A 26914-nucleotide genomic window follows, 5' to 3' on the forward strand; every position below is an offset into this window, starting at 1 on the left:
TCGCCAGGTGAGGAGAAGGAAGGCAGGAAGCGCGCCCCAGGCACAAGATAAAAACTCCTGTCTGCTAAGACTCAATGAAAGGTGAGGGGGAAAGGCAGCCAGATGGAAGCAGGCAGGCGTGCGGGTGCTAAATCACTGTGCACCAGGAATCACCTATAACAACAGGCTCGTTGTTTGGAAACATCACTCTGGTGGTGAGAGACAAGACTGAGAGGACTGAAGTGAAGAAGGCAGAAGTCGTGACTGGATGACTAGAGACAAGATCACTGGAGCCACACGGCTCACCTTAAATTATCTCAGGGAAAATACCAAATTCTAAGACTGTATCAGTGTGGACCAAGATAAGAGGGTGGTATCTGGAACTTTCATAGACAGTCAGTAGGACTGAGTTACAGACTAAATGAAAAAACTCCCAGGTTTTCGGCCTATGTTAGTGACAGCTGCTAGTGCCAGGAACTGGGATCACGCGCAGAGGTGGGAGGGCAGTTTTGAAACCCAGATAATGGATGGGTCCCTGCAGGCATGCTGAGTCTGCGGGGCATTGGGCATTCTGGTGGCTGTATTAGCCTGGCCCTCCTGGAAACATTACAGCTTCAGGACATCGATTAAAGAGTCACCAGTGTAAGTGATAAAAGCTCTGGGCACAACCGAGGTCACTTGGGGAGACCATGAAAGGTGAAGAGAAGTGTGCTGAGAACGGATCCTGGCTAAGACCTTCAGAAAAGGAGAGAAACGTTTTCCTAAGGAGAGAGCAAGTTCTATGTGCAGGGGAGCCTGTGAGACCTCCGTTTATCAGAACCGTGGAAGAGAGGGATCTCCCTGGTAGCACAGTGCCCCCAGGCTTCAACTCTTAACTCTTCTGTACAGACCACTGCTCTCAGGCTCACCTCCCAAGCTCTACTTAGACTGTGGGATGCATCGACCTATATATCCCCTAGGCTCTAAATCAACCTGCCTAGAAAAATCAGACTCCCTCGAGACCGTCAGGCCCCTGCTTCTCGGCTCTGAGCAGCCTTCTCAACACTTCCTTCCTCTGGCCAACTGTTCGCATCCTGCTGGAGGGTAGGCAGATCTCACGCTTTTAAATCCCCTCTAACTCTCATCAATGCCAATGATATATGCTGTGTTTGATGACTTTTTAACTAAAGGTAAAAACAAATAGTGAAAGTTGAAAGCTTACTTTGAAAGCCAAACAGACTCTTTTCGTAAGACTTCCTTAATTGGTCATGATATAGAACTAAAGTTTATATTTTAAAGTTGATAAACTTTCTGTTGTTGTTGTTTCATGATTTTAATTTAGAATGCTGAGTAGGGCTTCCCTGGTGGCGCAGTGGTTGAGAGTTCGCCTGCTGATGCAGGGGACACAGGTTCGTGCCCCGGTCCAGGAAGATCCCACATGCCACGGAGCGGCTGGGCCCGTGAGCCATGGCCGCTGAGCCTGCGCATCCGGAGCCTGTGCTCCGCAACGGGAGAGGCCACAACAGTGAGAGGCCCGCGTACCGCGGAAAAAAAAAAAAGAATACTGAGTAGAGTATTTCTCTCTCTCGTTTTAGAAATGGAATCAAGTGAGTAGGTCTTTACACACATGTGGGTCCTTGACTAATATGTCTTCATTCTATGTATGGATCAACGGCTCTCAGAACAAGTGATTTCCAATCACAGTGAAACATAATAGAAACAAAAAATAAAGCATGACTGAAGTACACAATAAAATTAAAATACCTACATACATCATTATGGAGGTGGAGTCCACCAACGAGCTAAAACAAGAGACATGTACCTTTTTCTTCTTCAGCAACTTCTTACTGGCATCTGCCTTCATGGCAGTAATTTCAGGAACTATTCTTCTCCCGAAAGGTGAGGGCATTGTCTCTTCCAGTTGAAGCTTCTTCACCTTAGGTTTGCCAACTTTCCCTTTTATTGCTTTTCCAGCCATCCCAGCCAGAAGATCTTCTCGTTCTTGCACTTCCACTTTCTGGAGTGTAATGATTAAGGATGGGGAACAGGGCGGGGGCATAGACAACTCATTAGAAAAGAGTTACTACTGCATAAGTAGTCAAATCTAACTTTATTCATTCGGTAAGGAACAAAGCTTTCCTTTCAGGTGATCTAATCTAAGAAAAAACCAAATAATTCTAAGTCAGAAGACCCGGGCTGGGGACTTCCCTGGTGGTCCAGTGGTTAAGAATCCACCTTCCAATGCAGGGGACACGGGTGTGATCCCTGGTCAGGAAACTAAGATCCCACATGCCATGGGGCAATTAAGCCCACGCGCTGCAACTACTGAGCCCACGTGCTCTGGAGCCCGTGCACCCCAACTAGAGAGAAGCCCGCGTGCCACACCTAAGGCCCGACACAGCCAAATAAATAAATAAAATAATTAAATATTAAAAAAAAAAAAGAAGACGACCTGGGCTGTAGTCCCAGTTCTATCTAACTAGCTTCTCATTTGCAAAACAAGGGGTTAGTAACTAAATGACCTATATAGTCCCTTCCAATTCTAGGATCCTACAACGTATTATGGGATCAAGACTTCTGATGACCTGGTATCATCAGAATCCCAGCAAATCACACAAAAAGGAAGTTCTGTTAACAAATATGAAGCTATTCTTTACTATTGTTTTAGTTTGCTTCATTTTTAACGGATATTAATTTTTAAATGTGTAAGTCAGCAGTAAAATAAAAAGGATCTGCAATTTAAAAAAAACTAACTCATAACAATATAAGAAAAGTATAAATCAAGGCATAATTATATTGTGGCATTTCAAAGATCATTAAGGGAACCCAGAACAATAGGACTAAACAATTCCAGAAATTTTATTAGGCAACTAATACACCACACTCATTCTTAAGAGTTCGAATTCTGACTTGGGCCATAAAAATAAAATTAGAACATGTGGACAGTAAATCAATGAAACAACTAAAAAGTAATAAATATAAGTAATATCATATGAGTAATAATAAATAGTAATTTACCTTGTGCTACTCAAAATCAGGTGATCATACTGCTACTGTGAATTTAATTCTAAGATTTTGAGTTAATTGCTTAAAAACAAATTAGGCAATTTTAGAAAAAGTTTATATTTTACATCTTTCTCTACATTTTTCTTTTATTTTTAAAATTGGAATTCTACCTGGAGAAAACTAAGCTATAACAAAAAATATTAAAATTTCTCGATTAAAAGTCTAAGGAGACTATCATTCTACTTTTAAAAACTCAAAGTACCTATATTCAATCATATATACTGCTCTTACCTCTTTGGGGGAAAACATTAAAATTGAATCAATAAGCTAATTTGAAGTCAGTTAAGAAATTTTAACTAGCAGAGAGTATTAGAATTTAATTTATTCTAAATTTGAACTCCATAGCTTTTATTCATCTGCATCAGATATAACTTTTCTTTATGGTTTCACAGAGCTAGAAGCTTAATCCTCTGCAGCTTATAAACATATTAACTTTTGTAGAGTTAAAGGAAACACTGAGATAATTTAAAAAATTTTCATTCTTGTTTCATAAACATTACTTTTCCAAATATATTTTAATGGAGACTTAACCTACATCCAGTTCTTCAACAAAAGCTGCTAAATCTTCTTTCCAAAGATCTGAAGGAGATTTTCTTTTAAGATCATTGACCTCTCGCCCCTATAATAAAAAAGTAGTACAATTTAAACATTCAATTTTAAATGTATAATTTTCAAATGTATACATGAAGGCTAAATAAAACTATTTATTTTTGGAAAAGAAAAAGATATGGATAGCACTTAAAGTTTCAAATTATTTAACCCACGAAAGTTCATACTTTTGCATCTCTCTGTTTAATCAGTTCTTCAACTTTTTCTTTAGTAAGAGACCATAGAGACATATTTAAAATATAATTAAAATCAGGGCCTGAAGGAGTTCCTGAATCAGAGGAACTATCATCATGCTGGTTTTGTGTTTCTTCCTCTTCTGCTGCCTGTAAAAAATAATAAACTTTATATTAAAGTCCTATATAATATCAAATCAATGTTGAATTTTATTGAATACTGAGTTTAAAATTCCATAATGCTATACTCTTAAAGCTACATCTTCAGGGTGGTGGGTTTATTTTAGATTATCTGCAAGATTATCTATGAAAATATATTTCCTATAAAAAGTTTAAATTTTCTAAAAATGCACAATAAAATCATCAAAAGGAATGGTATATTCAGCCTCTATCCATCTCGTGAAAAATTAACTGCTTGAGAAGACACCACATCTTAAAATTAATAGAGCAGAACTAATGTTTTATCATGCATCTTGTCAGATCTTTATATTGGTGAGTGAACAATCTGAAACCTAAAATAAATATCACTTATGAAGAATGTTTTACAGTTATAATAAATATGCTAAGGTAGTCAGTCACTACGGATGAATTCTTGATAAAGATTCCCTCAAGCAAGAACATTCATTCAAGGACTAAGCTGAAGCGCACTCCAGCATTTAACAGCTGGTGAGTCAGAGTCACGAGGGCTATCCTAAAAGTTTATCTATAAGGCCTTCTTTCATAGGAGCAGTTGCAATAAAAAGCCTTATGCTAATGTTAAATTTCAAAGTCCAATGAATTTATAGAAGTTATTATAGGTGACATCATCTTAAAATTTTTTAAATAACAACAGCTGTTAAATAAAATTGCATCTCAATTTTTAAAGGCACTGAGTAATTAAAAATGACTGAGTTAGCCATGATACTCCATAAAACAAAAGTTCACTTCTAGCAATCAAAAGAGAGAAAAAAAAGCTTTACAATTTAATTTAAAATTTTTGGTAAAATAATGTGTATATACAAAGTAAACGTTAGGTGTATTTTAGAAGTAAAGGAATAAAAATAAAAATTGCAAAGCAAGATGCTTCATTACATAAACAAAAGTATAAACTCAATTAAGTAACATTAGCCAAATAAAGAATGCTGTTGTTGAGTTGATATAGATTATTAAGTACCTAGATAATTTATGACAAAGTAATACAGTCTACAGTTTTTAAAATTTCTTCATGAAATAGTGTGTTGCTATGGAATTTTAGGTTGCTACACTACTATTAAAATATTATTATTAGGGTGTCATAAAATCCTATTTAGACCCACACTTTAGAAGTCTATTTGCTCTAGGTTTTGATGACACACCAAGTATTGTTAATGAGCGCTCCATGAATATGTGTATCTATCATTGTTATCATGAAGATGACTAAGGATACTTTCAGGGAAAAAAAACAAAAACCAAGAAACTTTTCAAGTTCCAATGACAATTCTATGTTTTTGATCTTCTAATTATCGGCTTTATAATTCTCTCTTCTCCAACTCTACACAACAGGACACTCTTGTAAGAGCAGTTCCTTTTGTTTCTTAAACCCCCAAAGTGAACACATGGCCAAGATGCTGGGAACATTTTGAGGGTAACAATGAAATTATTGAATCCAAGCACTAGCTTTTACCCATGAACTCTACTTCTGCCAGAAGGGCATTCTCAAACCCTAAACACCTTTAGTTTTTAAAACGAAACATTAAATTCATTAGCTTACTAGCTAATTTTTTTTTAAGATATAATTTAAACCAACAATGATACAGAAGGGCAAGTAGTGTATAAACCGTAATTTGGGGTTTAAGAATGCAACGAAACACACTGGAAGGAATGCAACATGCTTGAGTCATCTTAATTTTGAATACTCCCCCCGCAACTTGTCCTACCCAATTTTCCTCAAACAATGAATAAACCTATTCTCTTAACATGTAATTGGTAAATATGTAATTTATTCTAATTTTACTCACTCTAACATATAGCAATCTATTGACAGTTCAAAATTTTAAAAAAAACCTTAATGTAAATGAAAACACTATTTCAATGGAGTTTGATGAAAAATATGAAAAACATTATGGTTGAGAACTCATGAATGTTGGGAAGTTTAAAGTTTCAGTTCAAATTACATCACATAATCATAACTATTTTTTAAAGATGTGAATTTTATCAGTATTGCATATATATAAATTATAATTAAGTATCTGAAAATTAATCATTTCCAACTTTCTTCCTTTTGTACATTTGTGTTCTCAATCACAATGCTGTACTGCCTTTTCAATTTTTTTTTTAAATTGTCCACGACAGCAAGAAGCTAATTCTTGAGAAGAATCTCACGTTTCAATATCCCATTTACCGAATTAATATTAGTACTCTATGATCTAAAATGGACAATTTAATAGAACATCAGACTTTTAACCTGAAGTTCCAGGGTTTAAGATCTCCAGCTAAAGACCTAAGCATAGGTCACAGCACATACTTGGTGATCGATAAATACTGATAAATATTGACCATTCTCTGTCTCTAGTCTCCCCAGCGTACACCAAAACCAGATCAAGTGAGTGGTGAGTGGATTCCACATTGTGGCCACAAACTGCCCAGGGGGAAATGATTTCTGTGCTACCAGTGTAGTTCCCAGACAGTGACATGCACCTCACAAAACCACCACCACCACCACCGTCCTTCAACGGCAGGCTCAGAAAGAAGGCTGAGCGACCTTCTCCAACCGGAATCATTTCTCCAGGCCCTGGCTGAGCCACACTGGCAAAGTGCTTGGCGGTGGGTGTGCACTGCAAGTTCCTGCACCCTATCTGTTTTGTGGATACACAGAAGACTTCAGTCTCCAAACAGACTACTCAGCACCTTTAGCAGTACTAAATTCAAAATTCAGGGGTTGGGGTTTTTGTTTGCTTTGGAAGTTGCTTTTAAAAGCTTCTCTGAATGTCTCGTTCTGCAAATGATTACCTTTTCTTGTGCTTCTTTCCAGGCTTTCACTGGGTCAGATTCATAACCTCTCTGGACTAACATTTGAATCAAATCTTTCTTTGACCTATTCTCTATGTGAGGGAAAAATAAAGTTAGGATCAAGAAAAGAGAGTCAATTTGTATTTGTTTATATTCTACTGATAAAAACGTCTTCTATTAATAAAGTTTTTTTTTCCATTTTAACTAATGTTCAAATTTTTAAAGGTTGCATCTTACCTATAGTAATCTTCCCTTGTATCTTCTCTAAAATGAAACGGGCTTGATTGTTAAGCTTTGTAGATTCTGCTCCCAGCATTCCTACAAGCCACTCCTTACGTAAACCATAATAGCTTAATCGTAAATCAAAGAATTCTTTCAAAATGTCTTGCACAGTTTCATACTTCTTCAGACATCCCATATGATCAAAGAGTACCTAAACAAAACACAAAGTTTTTGAAGATTATATAAATCTGTGTTGGTATTTTTAACTTGTATGCTACAGTATTTAAAATAACCATAATACATGTATATGAATACACACCACCCCTAAAATCCAGAACAAAATTATTAAGTAAATATTCCTTTGGTGGCTCCAAGAAACCGATAAAATTCTATTCTCAAAACTATGAAAATATTTAAAATTGGAATAATTTTGAAAGATAAAAATAGGTCCTTAAAAAAAGGTTCTTACTTAAAACTGTATAAACTATGGCTATAAAGCCACCTAATATATTTTTTCCCAAACCAAAAAGAAGCATATTCTATCTGTAAGTTTTTAAATATTAAAGTTCTCCCTCTCCCATTACTCAATGGACATGCATTTGCCTCTCTCTTCATTGTTTTTTATGAATGGGCCATAATTCACTCAAACTTCAATTTAGAGGGAAATTTTACTTCTTCTCTACGGCACTTTTTCTCAGTCACTGTGCTATTGCTGGATTTTTTTCTCTTACTCTTTCTCAAGTCTAAAAAGCTAATTTGGAATGGAACAGGGTAATCATACATGTTCACTTTTTATCCTCCTCCCCAGTTATCTAAAGTTTAATAAAGCAGATTAGAGTCATGAGGAGATAAGAACTCCACAACGAAAATGCTAATAGAGACAGGCATGAGGCACAAGGAGACTCTGCAACAATCACTCTCAGAACTTCCAGTGTGTGTGTGAGGGTATGTGTATCCTGTGTGTTCAAGCCCAGATGCACAAATGCAGGGTTGGGGTTAAGAGCAGAGGATAACATTAGAGGAAAGAGAATGTATCTCTAGATTCTTTAGCAAACATACAGGGGGAAACGCATTCAGACTTACTATAGCTACTCCCATCATGAAGCAAATTACAAAAATCCAACTTACAGAATGCAAGGTTACATTCATAGTAAATCTAGTCAATTACCATGGAATTACAAGTAAGAGTAGTTTGAAGTTTAAAAACTTTGTGCAATCCAGCAGCTTCTGCTTGTGCTAGTTTCTCTTCAGTCATTTTCACCACAAATTTCACAGTTGTATCAGTATGGTATTCTTTATAATCAGAAATTAATGCTGGTGTTTTATCTGTTCCATTTAGCATAGGTTCTAAAACCTGTTCTTTGTATACCTATAAAAGATTTAAAAATAAGTAATTCTTTCATGACACACATTCATGTTCTTATTCTACAAGTCATGTAATCTTTAAAACTTCTCGATTCCAGTGGGGAAAAAGGGGAAACCTCATCTCTATCATCTCCTGCCCAGTCACTATAGTTGACAATACATGGGGATCTCAATGGAGAAAGATGATATACAAGGTACTGGTTCTGATCTAGCTCATACTCAAAAGGCAACAAGAGGCTGAGAGTACAAAGCAGAAGGCATCAACTAGCACTGACCAGGTGACGCGCGTACTTTTAGATCCAATACTGAATGACATGAGTTTATTGACCATATTTATAAGGGTTCAAAACACTATTTGTTATGTACTATTCTAGTCATTGCAACATAAACAAAGATAATAGTCTTTTTAAAAGCTAGCTAAGTCATTCTACATTTAGATAACTTTTAACTTACCATTGGAATATTCCAATGAATGTGTCAAAAGTATATACATGAATGTTTAAACACTACAGACACAGGGCAAACAATCATATTCTCACCAGAAAGGACTGCCTAACACAACTGCCACACACAGCTCACAGGCAGCTCACGTCTTATACCAACCTGTGTCCAAGTTCTAACGGGAAGCTCTGTAATCTCCACTGTGTTTCTATCCACCACAAATATTTCACCACTGACTGCATATTGGTTTTGACCAAGTTCTTGGATTGTTCCTTTAAAGTTTTTGTAGTTTGGAAGCTGTAGAGAAAAATAAAAATACCTAAAGGCCCCGACTTCTCACTTGAGTGCCAGTGCCACCTCTGAATGCCCCTTAGTCGATGACCTATTGCTACCGACAGGTTCACACAACTGAAACTAAATTCCTCTCGTCGGCAATAGGCCCTCTCCAAATAATCACTCAATCTTGAATTCACAGCTTCTGTTAATATACTCAACAGCCCCCCAAATCTCAAAACCTCAGCACCACCTTTCCTGGTCTTCCAAGAATATCGCCTTTTTTTTTCCAGATTACCCCTCCATCCTTCCTTCTCCCCTAGATTAAAGATCCTTCACATCCAAACTCCTCAGACATTAGGTTACAAGCCAAGCTAACCTTCTCGCTTTCTCCAGTGATGTGCCTTCCAGATCACTACTCTTCTTCCACGTTTCTCTTGAATATTTTGGATATTCTCACTTTCACTTGCTCTATCCACCAGGCCTGATGGTTGTTCAGCTCTCCACACCCCATGCATCTATACAAATCTTACTTAGCCTTCTCAGCCTAATGACAAGTGATCTCTCCCTCTTCTAAAATTCCTATGTGCTATCATCACTAAGAAATCAGGCGTACAGCATAGGACACTTCTGCTCACTGAGCAACTGTTAATATCTTCTGTCACGGCAAACTTCATGCCCAGAGGTCTCATCTTGACAACAGATTAACTTTTTGAAGACAGAGATCATGGTTCTTTATCTTACCACCTAGCACAGTATCATATATAGAAGATATATATATATATATATATATATATATATATATGAAACAAGTATTGATCAAATACACTGAGACAATAAGTACTCTAAATGTATCTGAAATAAAATAAAATGCTATAATCATTAAAAGTAATTTGATACTTCTATTAGAAATATTTTAAAGTACTTTAAAGTATTTAGGAGAAAAAGGATGTTAAATCATCCCCATAATCTAATTTTCTTTTAAAATACAAATATGAAATCAAACTTGGAGAGAAATACTTAAAAATATTAAGTTTGTTTCTATATACAGGGAGTATTCTTTCCTCTTTGCTTATTTATATTTTCTACAATGAGCACTATCATTTTTGTAATACAAATATTATTCTATTTAAGTGTATCATGATAAAGGGAAACTTCTAGATGATTTTAAATCACGTAGAAGAGCGTAAGACACTTTTTTGAGGGTTTTTCTTGGAGGGAGTTTGGGGGAAGAACTGAACATGATGAATGATGTAAGGTAAGGGCAAAAATGAAAAATATGGGGATTATTAAAATATATACAAGGTGTCTTTAAGCATCCTTAATGACTCTAATATGACTTAGTAGTTTAAGAACAATAACAAAGTTGCATATAACTTTGTCATAAAAACGTTATTCTCTATATAAGTTAGATATTTGAAAGCCTGAACTACAGGGTACTTAAAATTTTTAATAAACAGTTTCTCCCATAAACCTTATATCCAGGCTTTTTCCAAATTCTATCTTTTTTTCTCTTTCTTCCTTTCTTCCTTCCTTCCTTATTTATTTATTGCTTGCTGCGTTGGGTCTTCGTTGCTGCGTGCAGGCTTTCTCTAGTTGCAGTGAGCGGGGCTACTCTTCGTTGCGGTGCATGGTCTTCTCATCGCGGTGGCTTCTCTTGTTGCGGAGCACGGGCTCTAGGCACACGGGCCTCAGTAGCTGTGGCTCGTGGGCTCTAGAGCTCAGGCTCAGTAGTTGTGGTGCACAGGCTTAGCTGCTCCGTGGCATGTGGGATCTTCCCAGACCAGGGCTCAAACCCATGTCCCCTGCATTGGCAGGCGGATTCTTAACCACTGTGCCACCAGGGAAGTCCCCCAAATTCTATACCTTTTACAGTAAGCACACAACAAGTTACACACTAATAGGGTCCTTACTGTCTACAATACGTTCTAAAATGAAAATGATTCCATTACTTTTCTAAAATGACTGGCCTTTGTCGTTTACAAATTATCATTTGTTAAAACAACATAAGCAATAAGTTCTACGTAATCACCATGGGATGAGGATCCAAGCCTTCCAGCATCCGTCTGACGTTGTTCACAATCTCCCTAGCATCATAGTTGGGTAGTTTACAAGCCCATCCTGTGCCGATACCCTCAGCACCATTTATTAAAACCATGGGGATTATGGGAATATACCACTCGGGCTCTACGCGTTGATTATCATCATAAAGGAATTTAAGCAGGTTGTCGTCCACAGCAGGGAAAAGCAGTCTTGCCAAAGAGCTAATAAAAGGAAAAAGAAAGACATGGAGCAATATCATGGTTTTAGAAAATAAAACTTCATACATAATTAAAGACTTTACATTTCAAAAAATCTTTTTAAAAGAATGCATTTGTTAAGAATTTTGGTTACACGTGCTTAATTTAAATTTAACAATAAAATTTACCTAACCTTATTAACATATATTTCTCTCAGGCACAAAGCCAGAATAAAACAGTCTTGTTTTACTTGTTATTTACTGATTTACCTTCCTAAATTCTTAGTATTGATAAATAACCTTTTAAGGATTTCCTCTTATTCTGACTAAACCACAAAACCCATCTTCAGCCTAAAAAGTAAAGTTGGATCAGAAAAAATCCTTACATTCATTAGGACTGGTTCCACCAATAATTCATAAAAACTGAGATCAACAAATTTCATTCTATATGTGATCAAATAATTTGGAACAGTCACCCTCAATACCCAATCACCTCTCTCCGTAGTTATAGTTCTATCACACATTTAGTTAGTTCCAATAAACTTCAAATAGAGCTTTATACCATTATATCAGCAAATGATTACCTTAACATCGTGAAAATGTAACGAGGACTTGCAGCATCTTTGCCCCCGTGAAGCCGAGTTCCAAACTGACCGATGGGCTGAAGCAAGTTAATGTTGTTACTCCCCACAAAGTTCTGAGCCAAGTTCACGATAGTCATCATCAGTGCTTGCTGCAGAACAGAAACAGACAGAATACAAAATTCACATTCCAGATTTTCTAAATGGATTTCCTAATTTTTATTAAAACCCAAACTCTCAACTCTTTTACATTTCCAAAGAACTTATAAAAGAAAAAACACTTTATTATGCTGAATTATCCTTCTACTATCCTCCTTCATGACCATAAGTATAGTTCTCAATTAATTCCAATCTCCATGCTTACTTCTCCATGATGATAAGCAGACATCTCGGCAACAGATCCAGCCAACTGTGCAACTTTTACTTCGCGTTTATCATTCCTCTTGAAACAGGTAAATAAAACTTTTCGTTGGCCTGGTTTAAAGCCTATTTTTAAAAACAACAACCCTCTTTTAAAAATATTGCTCGGGATATAGTTGTAATGTTTCTTTTAGTGACAACAATGTTTTACATATTCAAGAGAAAAAAGCAAAGATATAGTTTGCTTCCGAAAAATAAGTAAAATTGTTTACTTGAGATTCTGTAACAAAATGAGTACATACTAACACATTTTATACCATCTCAATATATTCCAAAGTGAAGAACCAATAGAAAGACACCCTCCGGTCTTAAAAAACTGCTCAGTGGCACCAAATTCCTTTCATAGGAGTTCCCAAACACTCATGTGAGCATTCTTCTTGCTCTAGGCCAATGAGCACAGTAATAAACTTTTCAGTATATGCTAGCTATCATCATCATCAACGTGGGCCCAGTGCAAGGCAGAAGCAAAAGGATTATAAAATATGGCCACTTTCCTTGAGAATTTTACAATCTAATTGAGGAGGAAAATTAACACAAATAAAATAAGAGGCATACAATTATCGGCATAGACGTTTATAGGCATCTGAGACCAATTTAGACGGCAATTATTAGGGAAGACATCAGAGAACGGATGTAACTTAAAGCTAGAACTACATGGATTAGTAGAACCATCTGTTACTAGCTGAAATACCAAGGAACATGAAGATCAACTAATTTGCTAAAAGTTATAAAAATCAAAATGCTCTAGATAGAAGACTAAAATCTGCTCTAAGTACTGGGTAGCAGTTTAACTTTTCTGTCAAGTTAAGTAAGTTAAAAGCATTAGGTTTTGGGTATTGAGGAGTAAAGGTGTTTCTGAAATTCAGTCTCCAATAAATACTTCAGAACTTATCAAAATCACATTTTACTTTTTATTTTAAAAAGTCTCCAACAACTTGGAGCAAAAGCTTTAAAATTCTGCAAGTTAATTTTCTTAAAAAGTTCAAAAAGGGTTTGAAAGATTCAAATAAACAATATACAATTTCAGAACTACTAAACATCTTGAGAGCAATTTCAGAATTTTTAAATTTATTATAAGGATGGGTTAAAGTACATGAAATTAAAATATACTCAATGACATACAAAAATGAAAAAGATTGTTAAACAAAAGCTACTTACCATCAACAAGAGATGGTATAGACCTTTCATTGTCTGAGTTTGAGAAGAGAATCAATTCCTTGTTGATGAAATCATTGTAAGTCAAATGCTTTGTTGCTGTACCATATAAAAATTGCTAAGAGAAAAGTTATATAGCAATTATGTCATGATTACTGCATGAATTTTAGCCTTTTTCTCTTTCTTCCCCAGATCACCACTCTTTATGACTAACCTCTGGTAAGCCATGTAACCTACGCTGTCTCCGATCTTCCATAAAATTTGTTAACCATTCTTTTCTGTCATCGATCTTCTTCTTACTGAATGCCTGAAAGATTCCAGGTAACAATTTCATACATTAAAAATAAAAAGAATTTCATTATAAAATTAAAATTTATAAAGGCAAATAACTAATTATTAATTTCTGGGAAATTAACTTTTTTCCAATATGCTTTTATCAAAAATACACTTCAACAGTGGTGTCTGAATTAAAGAACTATGAAAGCAGGACATAATCTGCGGTGATGGGGAATGACACCAAGATTAATTAGGTTGGGCTTAGAATTCTAAAGAGACTTATCACAGAAAACCAAGATTGGAAGAAAAGTATGGCAGAAAGAGGGAATGGATATTAGGAGAGATCTTTTTAAATGAACTGTGTTACCAAGGTAATGGCAGCATCATCTTCAGGACCAGCATATCTAAATAAGATGCGGTGCCTTTCCATATCAGCAAAATATTCCTTGGCTTCCTTAGCTGTACTGGTACCCAATCCTGCACAATTTTAAAAATAAAAGTGGAAACAAGCCAGACAGAGACAGACAAATACTGTATGATCTCACTTATATATGGAATCTAAAAAAAAAAAATCTATGTCAAACTCATAGTAACAGAGCGTAAAACAGTGGTTGCCAGGGGATGGGGGGAGAGGGAAATGGGGAGATGTCAGTCAAAGGGTACAGACTTTCAGTTTAAGATGAGTAAGTTCTGGGGAATCTAATGTACAGCATAATGCCTACAGTCAATAATACTATATTGTATACTTGAAAATTGCTAAGAGAGGGACCTCCCTGGTGGCACAGTGGATAAGACTCCGCGCTCCCACTGCAGGGGGCCCAGGTTCCATCCCTGGTCAGGGAGCTAGATCCCATATGCATGCTGCAACTAAGAGTTCACATGCCGCAACTAAGAAGCCCATGAGCCACAACTAAAGAGCCCACCTGCTGCAACTGAGGAGCCCACATGCCACAATTAAGGAGCCCGCGAGTCGCAACCAAGGACCCCGCAAGTCACAACTAAGGAGCCCACCTGCCATAACTAAGACCCAGTGCAACCAAATTAATTAATTAATTAAAGAAAATTGCTAAGAGAGAAGATCTTAAAATGTTCTCTCCACAAGAAAAAATATATATATAGGGATAATGAGCAATATCCAGAATATGGGAAATTACACAGGACAAACAATCCAACTTTTTGAACAAATAAATTACAAGAAAAAATATGAAAAGAGAAGTAATGTATTAAGATTAAATAGACTTATCAACCAAAACCAATGTGTGGGCCTTGTTTGGATCCTGATTCAAAAAAAAAATAAAAACCATAAAAATGAACATTTTAATACAATCAGGAGAATTTTAACCTGGATTGAATATTTAAGGTTATTAAAAAAAGGTATGATAATGGTATTATGGACAATAAAAAAAATTCTCTTAGAGATACATACTAAAGTAGTATAGATATAATTAATGCCTGGAAGTTATTTCAAACTAATGGAGTGGCAATGACAAGAGTTCAGATGAAACAAGACTGGCTGCAGAATGGTGACTGTTTAAGAACACGGGGAAGCCCATTATACCACTCTCTCTACTTACATAAAATTTTCCCTAACAATTTTTTTTTTTTTTGGCAGTACGTGGGCCTCTCACTGTTGTGGCCTCTCCCGTTGCGGAGCACAGGCTCCGGACGCGCAGGCTCAGCGGCCATGGCTCACGGGCCCAGCCGCTCCGCGGCATGTGGGATCTTCCCAGACCGGGGCACGAACCCGTGTCCCCTGCATGGGCAGGCAGACTCTCAACCACTGCGCCACCAGGGAAGCCCCCGAACAATTCTTTAAAAATCAGCCATAGCTGTTTCTAAAAGCTAAGAGAGACAAACTCTCAAAATATTTTACAATGCTCTCATAAAAATAAATTTACGTCAGTAGTAACTTCACAAAATTTAAGTGTTTTAGAATACAAACCTTTGTAGTATTTTATTTTCCAGGCTTTCTGGTTTTCTATATGTTTTTTCCACTCATCAAATTCAGGAATACTGTAGAAGGAAAGTTCCTGCTTATTTTTGCTAGCCTTAAATGAATAATTAAAAAAAAAAATTAGATTTTCTGCTACTGTTTAAGACAACAGTATAAAAATATATTAATGTAAATAGTACCTTTACGATAGGAGTAATGAACTCTTCAAGAAAACCATGCTTCAAAAGTGATGGCCAATTGTGATGGATGAAATTAATAAGCAGGCCTTTTATGTGAGAACCATCTTGATCCTAAATAAATGTTAGTAAAGAGTGCTATAATAACTTATGAAATATAATTACTTACAAAACCAAATTTTTAGATGTATGAATGCAGCAATGAGGCAAAATTCCGTTCAAATTTTACAACTGTGCTTTACAAAACATTCTTTGGATGATCACCGTAAAGAATTTTTTTCTTAAAATTGAAATAAAGAATATAGCAAAGTGACAGACTAAATCTTTCTGTCATTAAATATGCTACCATTTTTTTAATAGTTTGCCCAGATTTCACTAAAAGAATGATTTAAAGATGGAAATTAATGAAACAGGGTTATAATGCTACTTCACTGGAAGGAGAAATCCATGGAGTACAGGTATTCACAAGTCTTCTCTTAACATAAAAACTGATACGTTTCTGCTTAAAACTATACAGCAGCTGCTCATTGAATATTTTCTCTCGAAATCCTTTCAATTAGAGGACGTAAGAGACAAGCAGTTGGATGCATGTGGAATTCTTCCTTTTCAATTTTCTACTTCTTTCCTAATTACTGCTATTTCACTATTCAGGTCCTCCAATTTTTTTGTGCATGCCAAATTATGCCATCATATACAAATATTAGCCATTATCCTATTGATTAATCTTTCTTGTAAATTTCACCATTTCCTTCCTGCTTATAGATAGGTGGGCTTCAACCCCATAATACTACAGTGTGTTCTACTCTTCCCATACTTGTTGCATTTAAAAATATTTTTAAAATACCTAACCGAAGAGGTGGTTACCATAAATTAGATAATGTAGAATGTGCTTCACACAAACTGTGCCATTAAACAGTATCTTCCCCCGGATGTAAACACAATCACTTCCGCGTCTACCATCTTGGGACAAATTTCATGAAACAAATATCAAAAGGACATTCTGAAAAAGATATGTTTTAATATGTGGCAACTTTTAAACTAACCTGATCAGTCATAATCATAATCTTCCCATAGCGTAAGGTTTTCAGCGATTCTGCATCATCATAACTTTTCTTGTATTGTAGACCAACTATCTTAATGATATTGTTTATTTCTGCATTCTCCATGATCTGTGCAAACATGAAAAGGATGGAAAGTGTTTTAGAGTGTCTCCAGAGACCAAAGGTGAGTCGCAGGGACGCATAAAGTTCACAGTGCTAGCGAGGCACTCAAGTGCCGCGGGCACGGGCGCAGATACGCACCTGCTTGTGAGAGGCCTCCCGCACGTTGAGGATCTTGCCCCTGAGGGGGAAGACCCCGTACCTGTCCCTCCCAATCACGCCCAGTCCGGACACGGCCAGCGACTTAGCAGAGTCCCCTTCCGTCAGTATCAGCGTGCACTCCAGGGAGTGCCTGCCACCTGGGGGCAGAGGACACACATTCCAAAGTTCTCGAGTCCGCCCATGACAGCGCAGAGCCGAGAGACTGATGATCGCAGTGACCACAGAGCGCTGTAAGAGCATCTTACACCATGCTCAGGGTAACTTAAAAATTAAGTGCATTTTATGGAACTCCAGCCCCCCGAAAATTAGTAATCTGTGGTACCTATGGCAATTTTAGTGAAGTAAAACCATACTCTGAACTTAGAACCCTATGCTCTATATGTGGAAAGTTAAAACAGTCTCTAACTGAATAAACACAAACTTAAAATCTAAAAAAAAAAATCTGAACCTTACCAGCATCATTAGCATCGTCCAGTTTGGGAATACCTTTGATTTTACTGTACTTTACTGATGAACACTTCTTGTTCAGCTGCGTCTGAGCCTTAAATTTCACCCAGTTCAGGATACTTTCCACAATGCCACAGTTAGAGGCCTAAAAATCAAAGAGTAATAATATACAAGCAAGCCAGAAGTTTATACACTTAGCTAAAATTAGTGTAATACTTGGAATCTGTGCAGTTATAAGGCAAAACAATAGTAGTGATGATAATAATTGTGATATATGCTGGTAAATATTATTCTAACTACAGTAAAAACAACTCAGGCAGCTATTCACAATGACCTATTGTACTGAAATGTAAACACATGAAAAAAAGGTCGACCTTACTACATATGAAAACGGTTCTATTACAATAAACTCCATAAGAAATACACATAGCTTTTGTTACAAGTTAGTTTTGTGAAAATTAACACAGTAAAAGCTGATCCACCTTTGAATTTACTACCTGGGAAATTTTAGACACTGACATTTTTGATGTCCCTCAACACAAAAATGTGAATCTTGAATTCCCTATGACAAAGAAATATTAACATGAAGGGAATATTAGGATAAACTCAAGATCTTATGGGAAATTCCCTGGTGGTCCAATGGTTGGGACTCTGTGCTTCCACTGCAGGGGGCACGGGTTCAATCCCTGGTCGGGGAACTAAGATCCCGCGTGCCTCATGAAGTGGCCAAAAAAACAAAAACAAAACAAAAAAAACCTTATGAATAGTCCTTATTTTTTAAAAGTTTGGTACTAAGGATTTCAACATTACATATGTGTCATTCTGCAGTGAATTAATGTGTGACAAGATGTCAAACCTCCCCCCAACAAAAAGTAAAGCATCTCCAAACAAAGTTGGAGTTATTTATTTTTCATCAACCTGGGTAGTGTATGATTTTAGGTGTATGAAATAGTTTTCTGGAATGTTTCAGATATAAAAAGAAGTGAACTATGTTGTCAAATCTAAACTTTCTCTGCCAAAAAGGAAAATGTGTAAAATCTAAAATCAAATTACAACTGTTAATGAGGGCAGAAATTTGGGCTATCATTAACACTGGGTCATCTGTATTCAGAATTCATTATGATTAGACCCAACAGTACTATTCTATAGGCCTTTAACTAAAACCTAAAAAACTTTTCTTTTTGTTTGTAAGACCCTACCTTTGAAATTCCAATACCAGAATTTGATAAAAATGTTAGTTCTACTGCAATTACATGATACTCCTCCAAAAAACTATTAACTTCCAAAGAGGAGGGGCTGTAATTTATTCATCTTTACATTCCCAGGGCAAACATATTTAAGGGCATTTTAGATATGATCATTTAATATATGTTTGATGGTCCTGGTGAACAAGAGAACTGAGGCAAATCTTGCTGATACATAAGAGGCTATGAGAAATTATTAGCAGCCACAAGGCTCAGTTATAAATAGAAGATTTATTATTTATTTATACTCTCACCTTGTTTCAGAAAAGCTAAGGCAGCCTAAATAAATATGCACAAAGTAAAATGAAATTTTAAAATATGTAGAATATGGTAAATTTTGTTATGCATATGTTACCAAAATTTTTTTTAAAAAACTACATAAAGGTAAAAATCAGTATATGAATTTGAAGTAAGTAGAAAGGATGAAATCAGGAGTCCTATAAGGACCTGTACACTTTTTAGAGGCAAATCTGTCTTTATAAAGGACAATGCGAAGCTAAAAACACAATTAGTTACATGAGTCCCCACTTTAATGCTTGGCAAAATAATCGACTGCTTTATGAAACAGTGTCTATCTACCCTCTGAAGTTTTCAGAATCAAGCATACCAGTTTTTAGGATAAGTATGCCTGTACCCACAATTAATATAAGAAAGAAACTAATCCAAATAATTAGAATGATTTAGAATAATTAGAATAAATCAAGAAAACTACTTAATCAACTCTCAATAAAAAAACAAAATAAAAAACACTGAAAAATAATACAGATTTTACTCACTGCTTTAAAAAACTTTTCTGACAGTTGGCATTTGGATCCAAAACTTTTGGGCTGCAAAGTCATGTTTTCCTTAGTCTGAGAATCAAAACTTGGATTTTCGATAAGGCAGTTAATAAAAACCCATATATGGTTTTTTACCTGTTGAAAACATATCAAAAAAGGTTAATATCAGAACTGATATTATTTAATACAACAGAATATATAAAACATCACTTACTTGAAATGGTTTCACTGACACACCAGCTTTGTTCTTCTTCTTAACTACTTCAATCAGTTTACCAACAACTTGGTCTACTACATAATCCACATGCCGTCCACCCTGAAGACGGACAAAAAGTAGAATCCAAAATCTTCTATAGTTAAGGTAGCAAAATAGTTACATATTCATTTTTTTCTAGAATGAGTGTTTAATCTTCACCACAACTTTGTGAATTCAGTATGACTATATTATTAACCCTATTTTCCAAAGAGTTAAGATGAGTCTCAGAATGCCAGAGTTGGGATTTAAAAAATAAAGTCTTTTTGGCCACAGGGCCAATTAGCAACTCCATAAGACTCCATACAAAGTGAAAGCAATCGAATAAAAAGAAACATGGAGGGCTTCCCTGGTGGCGCAGTGGTTGAGAGTCCGCCTGCCGATGCAGGGGACACAGGTTCGTGCCCCGGTCCGGGAAGATCCCACGTGCCGCGGAGCGGCTGGGCCCGTAAGCCACGGCTACTGAGCCTGCGCGTTCCGAGCCTGTGCTCTGCAAGGGGAGAGGCCACAACAGTGAGAGGCCCACGTACCACAAAAAAAAAAAAAGAAACATGGAAGTGAGAATAAACACTGGCCTGGTGGTGGCAGTAACACTCACAAGACTGACACTTAGGGGCCATGGCAGCCATTGACAGTTGTCCATTCAATATCCATTCTCTCCTTTTACCTTACTGACAAACCTCAATTTGTTTGTTTTTAACTGGCAACATACCCAATTAAAAATATTCACCAATCTAGACTCCCTCGCAGCTAGAGGTAGCCACTTGACCCAGTTCTAGCCAGAGATGCTAGCAGAGGTCTACTGGATGGGGCTTCCAGAAAAACTATTGCTTTTTTTTTTTTTTTTTTTTTTTTGCGGTACGCAGGCCTCTCACTGTTGTGGCCACTCCCGCTGCGGAGCACAGGCTCCAGACGCACAGGCTCAGCGGCCAAGGCTCACGGGCCCAGCCGCTCTGTGGCATGTGGGATCCTCCCAGACCGAGGCACGAACCTGTGTCCCCTGCATTGGCAGGCAGACTCTCAACCACTGCACCACCAGGGAAGCCCCAAAACTATTTCATTCTTGATCAAAGGGGAGAGGCTCTAGTTGGCATATGCATTTGCCCAAACTCATTCCCTCTCCCTAGAATTTGGAAGGGTGCAGCATGAGAACGAAAGCCAAATGCTAAGGGTGGCAGAAGAGTAAGCCAGGAAGAGCATAGGTCCCTGATGACACTCTGGAGTCACCGAACCAGACTAACACTGCCTACCATCAGTCCCCAGTCATACGAGGAAGAATAAAACCTTTACATGTTTACAAACCACTGTATACTGGGTTTCTGTTACACATAACAAAATGCAATCATATCTGATACAGATTTCTGCTGACTAGAGAAAGTGATGCTAGATTATAAAAAAAATAGAAAATAAAAAAAATAAGTTCAAACTTGAACAAGAGTGACAAATGACAGATCACTGCGTTAGCTTATTCTAAAACACACACTTGTCGTGCCTAATATTTTACTATGGTCAATGGATAAATGCTTATAGATGAGAAGAATTTCATTTGATTTGGAAATTTAAAAGCCTACAGAAAAGGGTTCAAACTCCTCAGAATGGCAGCTAACACATTTCACAATCTGACACCAAAACAGACTCATCACCTATTATTTGTTCTTTTACACTCAAAACTCAGAGAACACAGAATAAGGAATTTATCATTCTAAATGTCATAAAATATAAATGTATTCAATTATCAACACTAATCATATAAACTTATTTCTCAATGGATGTTTAAACTATAAGACAGCTATTTCATAGAAAATAAGCTTTTCTTTTCATAAGTCAATTTTGATTTCACAAAAGCAGATTTGGGTATTTTTTGGTTTTGTTTTTGTTGTTTATTTTATTGTTTTTAATGAAGCACTGTTCTACCACTGACTTGGAAACAGAATTAGTGTACTTACTTTTGTTGTTGCAATGCTATTTACAAAGCTGATTTGCTGGAATCCTTTTTCACTCAGTGTGAGACAAACATCCCATCTTTCATTTGCAAGTTCGTGAATAACTTTCAGGGCCACTCCAGTTTCATCCAACTTGTCTTTCACATAAAGATCTACATAACTGCGAAATCCATTTACCTAATAATTTGGAAAACAAAAACAAGAAACAATTTCTCTCCTACTGGCAGCTGAACTAGGTGAATGCCAACAGGTACTCATACTCTCATTTCCCCTCATTCACAACACCTCTCAATCTGCAGATCCCAACCTTATTCTACTCCTTGATTTCTGCCCTTTAAAAAGGAATTCATTTCCGTATGTACTTGACAAAGAGAGGTTATGAAGGGACAGCTGGACAGGTAAATTATTATAAAATTTTTCAAAAGTTTAAATTTTTAAAATGACCAAGTAGACCTCCAGTTTGAGTTGACATGTAGAGGACAAAGAAGTTGTTTTCTTCTCCCTGGTAAGGGAGAAGAAACAGCTGGTAAGGTGACAAATTTTTTATGTATCTTCAAAAGCTTGGGATCACAGGACAGCTGGCCATCCTAAGTCTGAAGACAGACAGGTGTCTGTAGGGAGACACAGAACCTAAGCCTTTTGCTTAACTGGGACAGAAGCTACTTGGTTATATAAGCCCATAGGAGCCTTAAGCCAGAGTTTCTGATTAACTGCTACAGGACACATGTGGACCTGCGTGAGTGTGTGAAGAACTCGAGGGCTGTGGTCAAAGGGTTCCTACTCTTTTCCAGGAACCGTACAGCAGGTTTTCACAGGCAGATCAGAGAGAATCTAGAACAAGTTCCCCCCATGGGGCCAGCTGGGGGAGAAGAGCAGCCACTGGGAATCCCACCCAGACCCATCTCCCTTATCAAAAAGAAAAACAACAACAACAGCAAAAAACCCCTTAATCCACAGGGGGCAAGGCCATAGAGCCAATTAGCAACTCCAGGGCTGGAAAGCCATGGTGAAGTATCACTGCAGCTGGGATGAAGTAATTCTGCCCCGGGCCACCCCACCTCACCCCCATCTCATTTAAGTTTACATTTTTAAAAGGCTTATTCCGCAGGGCAGGGAGCCTAAAGGATACTGAATGAGAACACTGGCGGTTACCTGCTGCAACTAGGGCAAGAGAACAGAGGACAAAGGGACAATCCCCACCTCCAACAGAGGGGCAGACACTCTTGTGAATGCCAGACCCCTGAGACACGGATTCACTGTGTGCTCTGAAGCCGGAGACTTAGTCAGACGTGGGGGTCTCCACAACCTACAACCAGGCTAGCAGGCCTCCGATAACAACAGTGGTTCTCAGCTGGGAGAGCAACACGAGACAGACCCTCCTTGAGGGGCAGCTCCAAGGGAAGGCCCAAAGCGAAAAGAAGGGACAAAAAACAATCTAAAGTATCTGGTGCCCATAGCAACAACAGACTGCAAATACGGCCCAATCTCTGTCCAGATTAACATAAACCCTCACACTAAAGCCTAGGTACTCCATATCTATTACCCTACACAATATAGCTGATTTTCAGCAGAATCTTACAAGGCATGCCAAAAGGCAAGAAAAAAACACAGTCTGAAAAGACAAAGCAATCATCAGAACCAGACTTAGATGTGTCACGGATGTTTTAACTACCAGATAAGACATTTAAAATAACTATGGCTAATCTGTTAATCTCTAGTGGAAAAGGCAGACAATATGTAACTTCAGCAGAGACAGAAGCTTTAAGAATGAATCAGTTGGAAATCCTAGAAATCAAACACAGTAGAAGACAAGAAGAATGCCTTTGGCAGGCTCAGCAAAAGACTTGTAACAGTAGAGGAAAGAGATCAATGAACTTGAAAATAGAGCAATAGAAATTAAACTAAAACACAAAGAGAAGAGAGTGAATAAAGCAGAGCAAAACGTCCAAGAGCTTGGGACCCTACAATATATGCATAATTGGAACACCAAAAGGAAAAGAAAGAAAAGCATGTAAGAAATATTTGAAGAAGTAACAGCCAAAAATTTTCCAAAATTAGTGACAGACACCAAACAATAGATCCAAGAAGCTCAGAAAACACCAAAGAGACTAAGTACCAAGAAAACCAAAAAACACCACCAAAAAAACCAACCAACCAACAACAAAAAAAACCATATATATACCTAAGCATAGCATACTCAAAAACCAAAGACAAACAGAAAATCTTCAAGGCAGCCGGAGGAAAAACAAACACTTTACTGAGGAAGAAGGATATGAACTACAGTAGAAACCATGCAAGCAAGAAGACAATGGAGTGACATTTTTAAAGTACTGAAAAAATTAAACTATCAACCCATAATTCTACATTCAGTGAAACTCTGTATCCTTTGGAGTGAAGGAAAAGAAAGACTCTCTCAGACAAACATAAACTGAGGGAATCTATTGCCAGCATACCTATTCTACAGAAAATAAATATTAAAGGAAAATCTCCAGGCAGAAGGAATATGATTAAGATCAAAAACTTAGATCCACACGAAGAAATTAACAGCATTGGAAATGGAATAAATGAAGGTAAAATATAATTCTTTATTGTATTTTTAATTACTCTAAAAGATAACTGACTGCTTAAAGCATTAACAACAACATCACTAGTTGTGGAAACATTTCTGCCATCATTTCTTCAAATATTTCTTCCACCTCATTCTCTTTCTTCTTCTGTTGTTTATAGCACATGTAAAAGTGAAATGTATGATGTACTGTTATAAAGTCCCTCCACTACACATGGGATACACACACCCCTATGTTCACAGCAGCACTATTCACAACAGCAAGACATGGAAACAAGTCCATCGACAGGTGAATGGATAAAGAAGATGTGGTACATGTATACAATAGAATACTACTCAGCCATAATGAAATAATGCCATTTGCAGCAAAGTGGATGGCCCTAGAGATTATCATAAAAATGAAGTCAGACAGAGAAAGACAAATATCATATAATATCACTTATATGTGGAATCTAAAAAGATGATACAAACGAACATATTTACAAAACAGAAACAGACTCACAGACTTAGAGAACGAACTTGTGGTTACCAGCGGGGGAAAGGTGGAGGGAGGGATAGTTAGGGAGTTTGGGATTGACATGTACACACTTCTGTATTTAAAATAAAATGCCTTTCCAAGAAAAAGTAAAGTCCTTTCACTACACATGAAGTGATAAATTATTTGAAGGTGGACTCAAATCATTCACAACTGTGTATTATAAACCCTAGGGCAACCACTAAAAACATTTTAAAAACAGGTATAATAACAAGTAAATAGAGGAGATAAAATGGAATCATAAAAAAAAAGCTCAATTAAAACCAGAGAAGGCAGGATACAGGGAAATAAGAAACAAACAAATACAATGAATAAATAGCAGGATGGTAAATTTTAATCCAAATGTATCAATAATCACTTTAAATGTGAATCATCTAAACACACTGGTCAAAAGAGATTAACAGATTAGATTTGAAAAGCAAGATCTAACTATAAGCTGTCTACGAATTAACAAAGCATTAACTATTTTAGAAGACACTTACAGGCAATTTCTTTCCATTAAACATAACCTTGACTCCTTTGCACGAACCAGCCAAATCGTAAGCTCTTCTGGTCATGAGAGCCACAATGTCCTTGTCAAGTTTCTCCATCTTAAACTTGGACAGATCTGGTTGGAATGTTATGCATGTGTAATCTTCACCATCAAAATGTTTAATTTTGGCTTCAGAAGTCTTCATCATATTATTCATCCATGTCTGTAAAAGAAAAAATATTCAAATGTTTCTATAATGCTTCTATATTTGATAATACATAAAGACTCAGCTAATGAGATAACACTCATTTACCATAACTATATCCGTTTTCCAGCTTCACAACAAACCAAATTCTTGAAACTGATACTATAAATGAAAAAATTTTAAATACTGCTATTATAACCTCATGCTGAAAATAAGCAAAATAAACTGCACAACTTTATACATTGTTAGTTAAAACATCTTTCAAATTCTTCAACATGACCATACAGAATTTTACAAAACTAAAAAGATATGATGCTTTTCCTGACAAAATTATTTTAGCCTATGTAAAATTTCAAACTATTTTCAAAGGTCTACAAAAGTGAAATATAAAATTTTGAAATGTAAATTTGACAAATCAACAAGGAATTTTTCAAACATGCTAAGCAGATGTATTTCAATCTGCCTGTGAGGGTCAGGACATTTTCCCTATTGCTTAAATAGGTTAAAGGAAAAGTCTGTTAAGTAAAGCGTTTGTTTTAAAGGAATAGGAGAAAGATAGGTTTATGTAAAATATCCCAGGCATTCTGAAGTCTTTTTACTCTGATTACTTGCTTAATGCTTTAAAAAAAAGTTATATGGGTATCACTGCAATTTACCTAAGGTCTATTATCTTGGCAAAGCAACAAACATGATTATTTAAAAAAAAAAAAATTAGGCACATTTCTATCATACCTGCTTAAAACTATGTTTGTATTCTTTGCAAGCAGTTTCTACTGTAAACTTTGTACTGAAAATATTACAAAGTTTTGCACCATAACCATTGCGACCACCTGTAAAAACAATTAAATGTGAAAGGTTTAATGACAATGACTTTAAAGAAACTTTGTTAACTCACCTACCATACAGCAGGTCTGTTGCAAAACAGTTTCTACTTATTGAAATAATCAATTGATGATAATGCAAAGTATATTTAGATTTTTCATTTAAAGAAAAATAAAATTAAGGTTTAGCACATATAGTAAAATTAAAATATGCATTTTGTAGATTATCTTCATCACAACTTCAAAAACATTAAGCTTTGTATCTCCTTTAATTCAGTAAGTCTATGTATGAAATCTGAGCTTTCTATCAAAGTTACTTCTCTATTACAAAATTTTAATCTATATAACTTCCTAGAGCCTTGGTTTTGGAAAAAAAAATCAATCTACTTAGGAAATGTAAATAAGTAGAAAAACATCTGGTTTTGGTCAAAGCACTTTCAACTCTATTCATA

The 26914-nt window shown here is 36.4% G+C and overlaps 1 protein-coding gene across 3 annotated transcripts in view; it reads right to left on the reverse strand.

The window, feature by feature from the left end:
- The window catches only part of TOP2B (DNA topoisomerase II beta), a 67072-nt gene that overhangs the window by 10757 nt on the left and 29401 nt on the right, over positions 1-26914 (reverse strand). For 2 of the 3 annotated variants that reach the window (XM_082839424.1, XM_082839423.1), the window contains exons 6-28: positions 26374-26471; positions 25447-25659; positions 21867-22040; positions 19882-19983; positions 19665-19802; positions 17651-17789; positions 17177-17334; positions 16919-17044; positions 15879-15989; positions 15688-15793; positions 14113-14222; positions 13684-13776; positions 13473-13587; positions 12259-12380; positions 11898-12046; positions 11107-11338; positions 8964-9098; positions 8164-8364; positions 7011-7206; positions 6774-6865; positions 3801-3956; positions 3560-3643; positions 1781-1975 (exon numbers count right to left, since the gene is read on the reverse strand). In XM_082839424.1, the coding sequence (XP_082695550.1) occupies positions 1781-1975; positions 3560-3643; positions 3801-3956; positions 6774-6865; positions 7011-7206; positions 8164-8364; positions 8964-9098; positions 11107-11338; positions 11898-12046; positions 12259-12380; positions 13473-13587; positions 13684-13776; positions 14113-14222; positions 15688-15793; positions 15879-15989; positions 16919-17044; positions 17177-17334; positions 17651-17789; positions 19665-19802; positions 19882-19983; positions 21867-22040; positions 25447-25659; positions 26374-26471 (3245 nt within the window). The remainder of the gene's footprint in view (positions 1-1780; positions 1976-3559; positions 3644-3800; positions 3957-6773; positions 6866-7010; positions 7207-8163; positions 8365-8963; positions 9099-11106; positions 11339-11897; positions 12047-12258; positions 12381-13472; positions 13588-13683; positions 13777-14112; positions 14223-15687; positions 15794-15878; positions 15990-16918; positions 17045-17176; positions 17335-17650; positions 17790-19664; positions 19803-19881; positions 19984-21866; positions 22041-25446; positions 25660-26373; positions 26472-26914) is intronic. The other variant, XM_082839425.1, reaches the window with a different exon arrangement.

This window comes from Leucopleurus acutus, assembly GCF_964270905.1.
Source record: "Leucopleurus acutus genome assembly, chromosome: 5".
Lineage (NCBI taxonomy): Eukaryota > Metazoa > Chordata > Mammalia > Artiodactyla > Delphinidae > Leucopleurus > Leucopleurus acutus.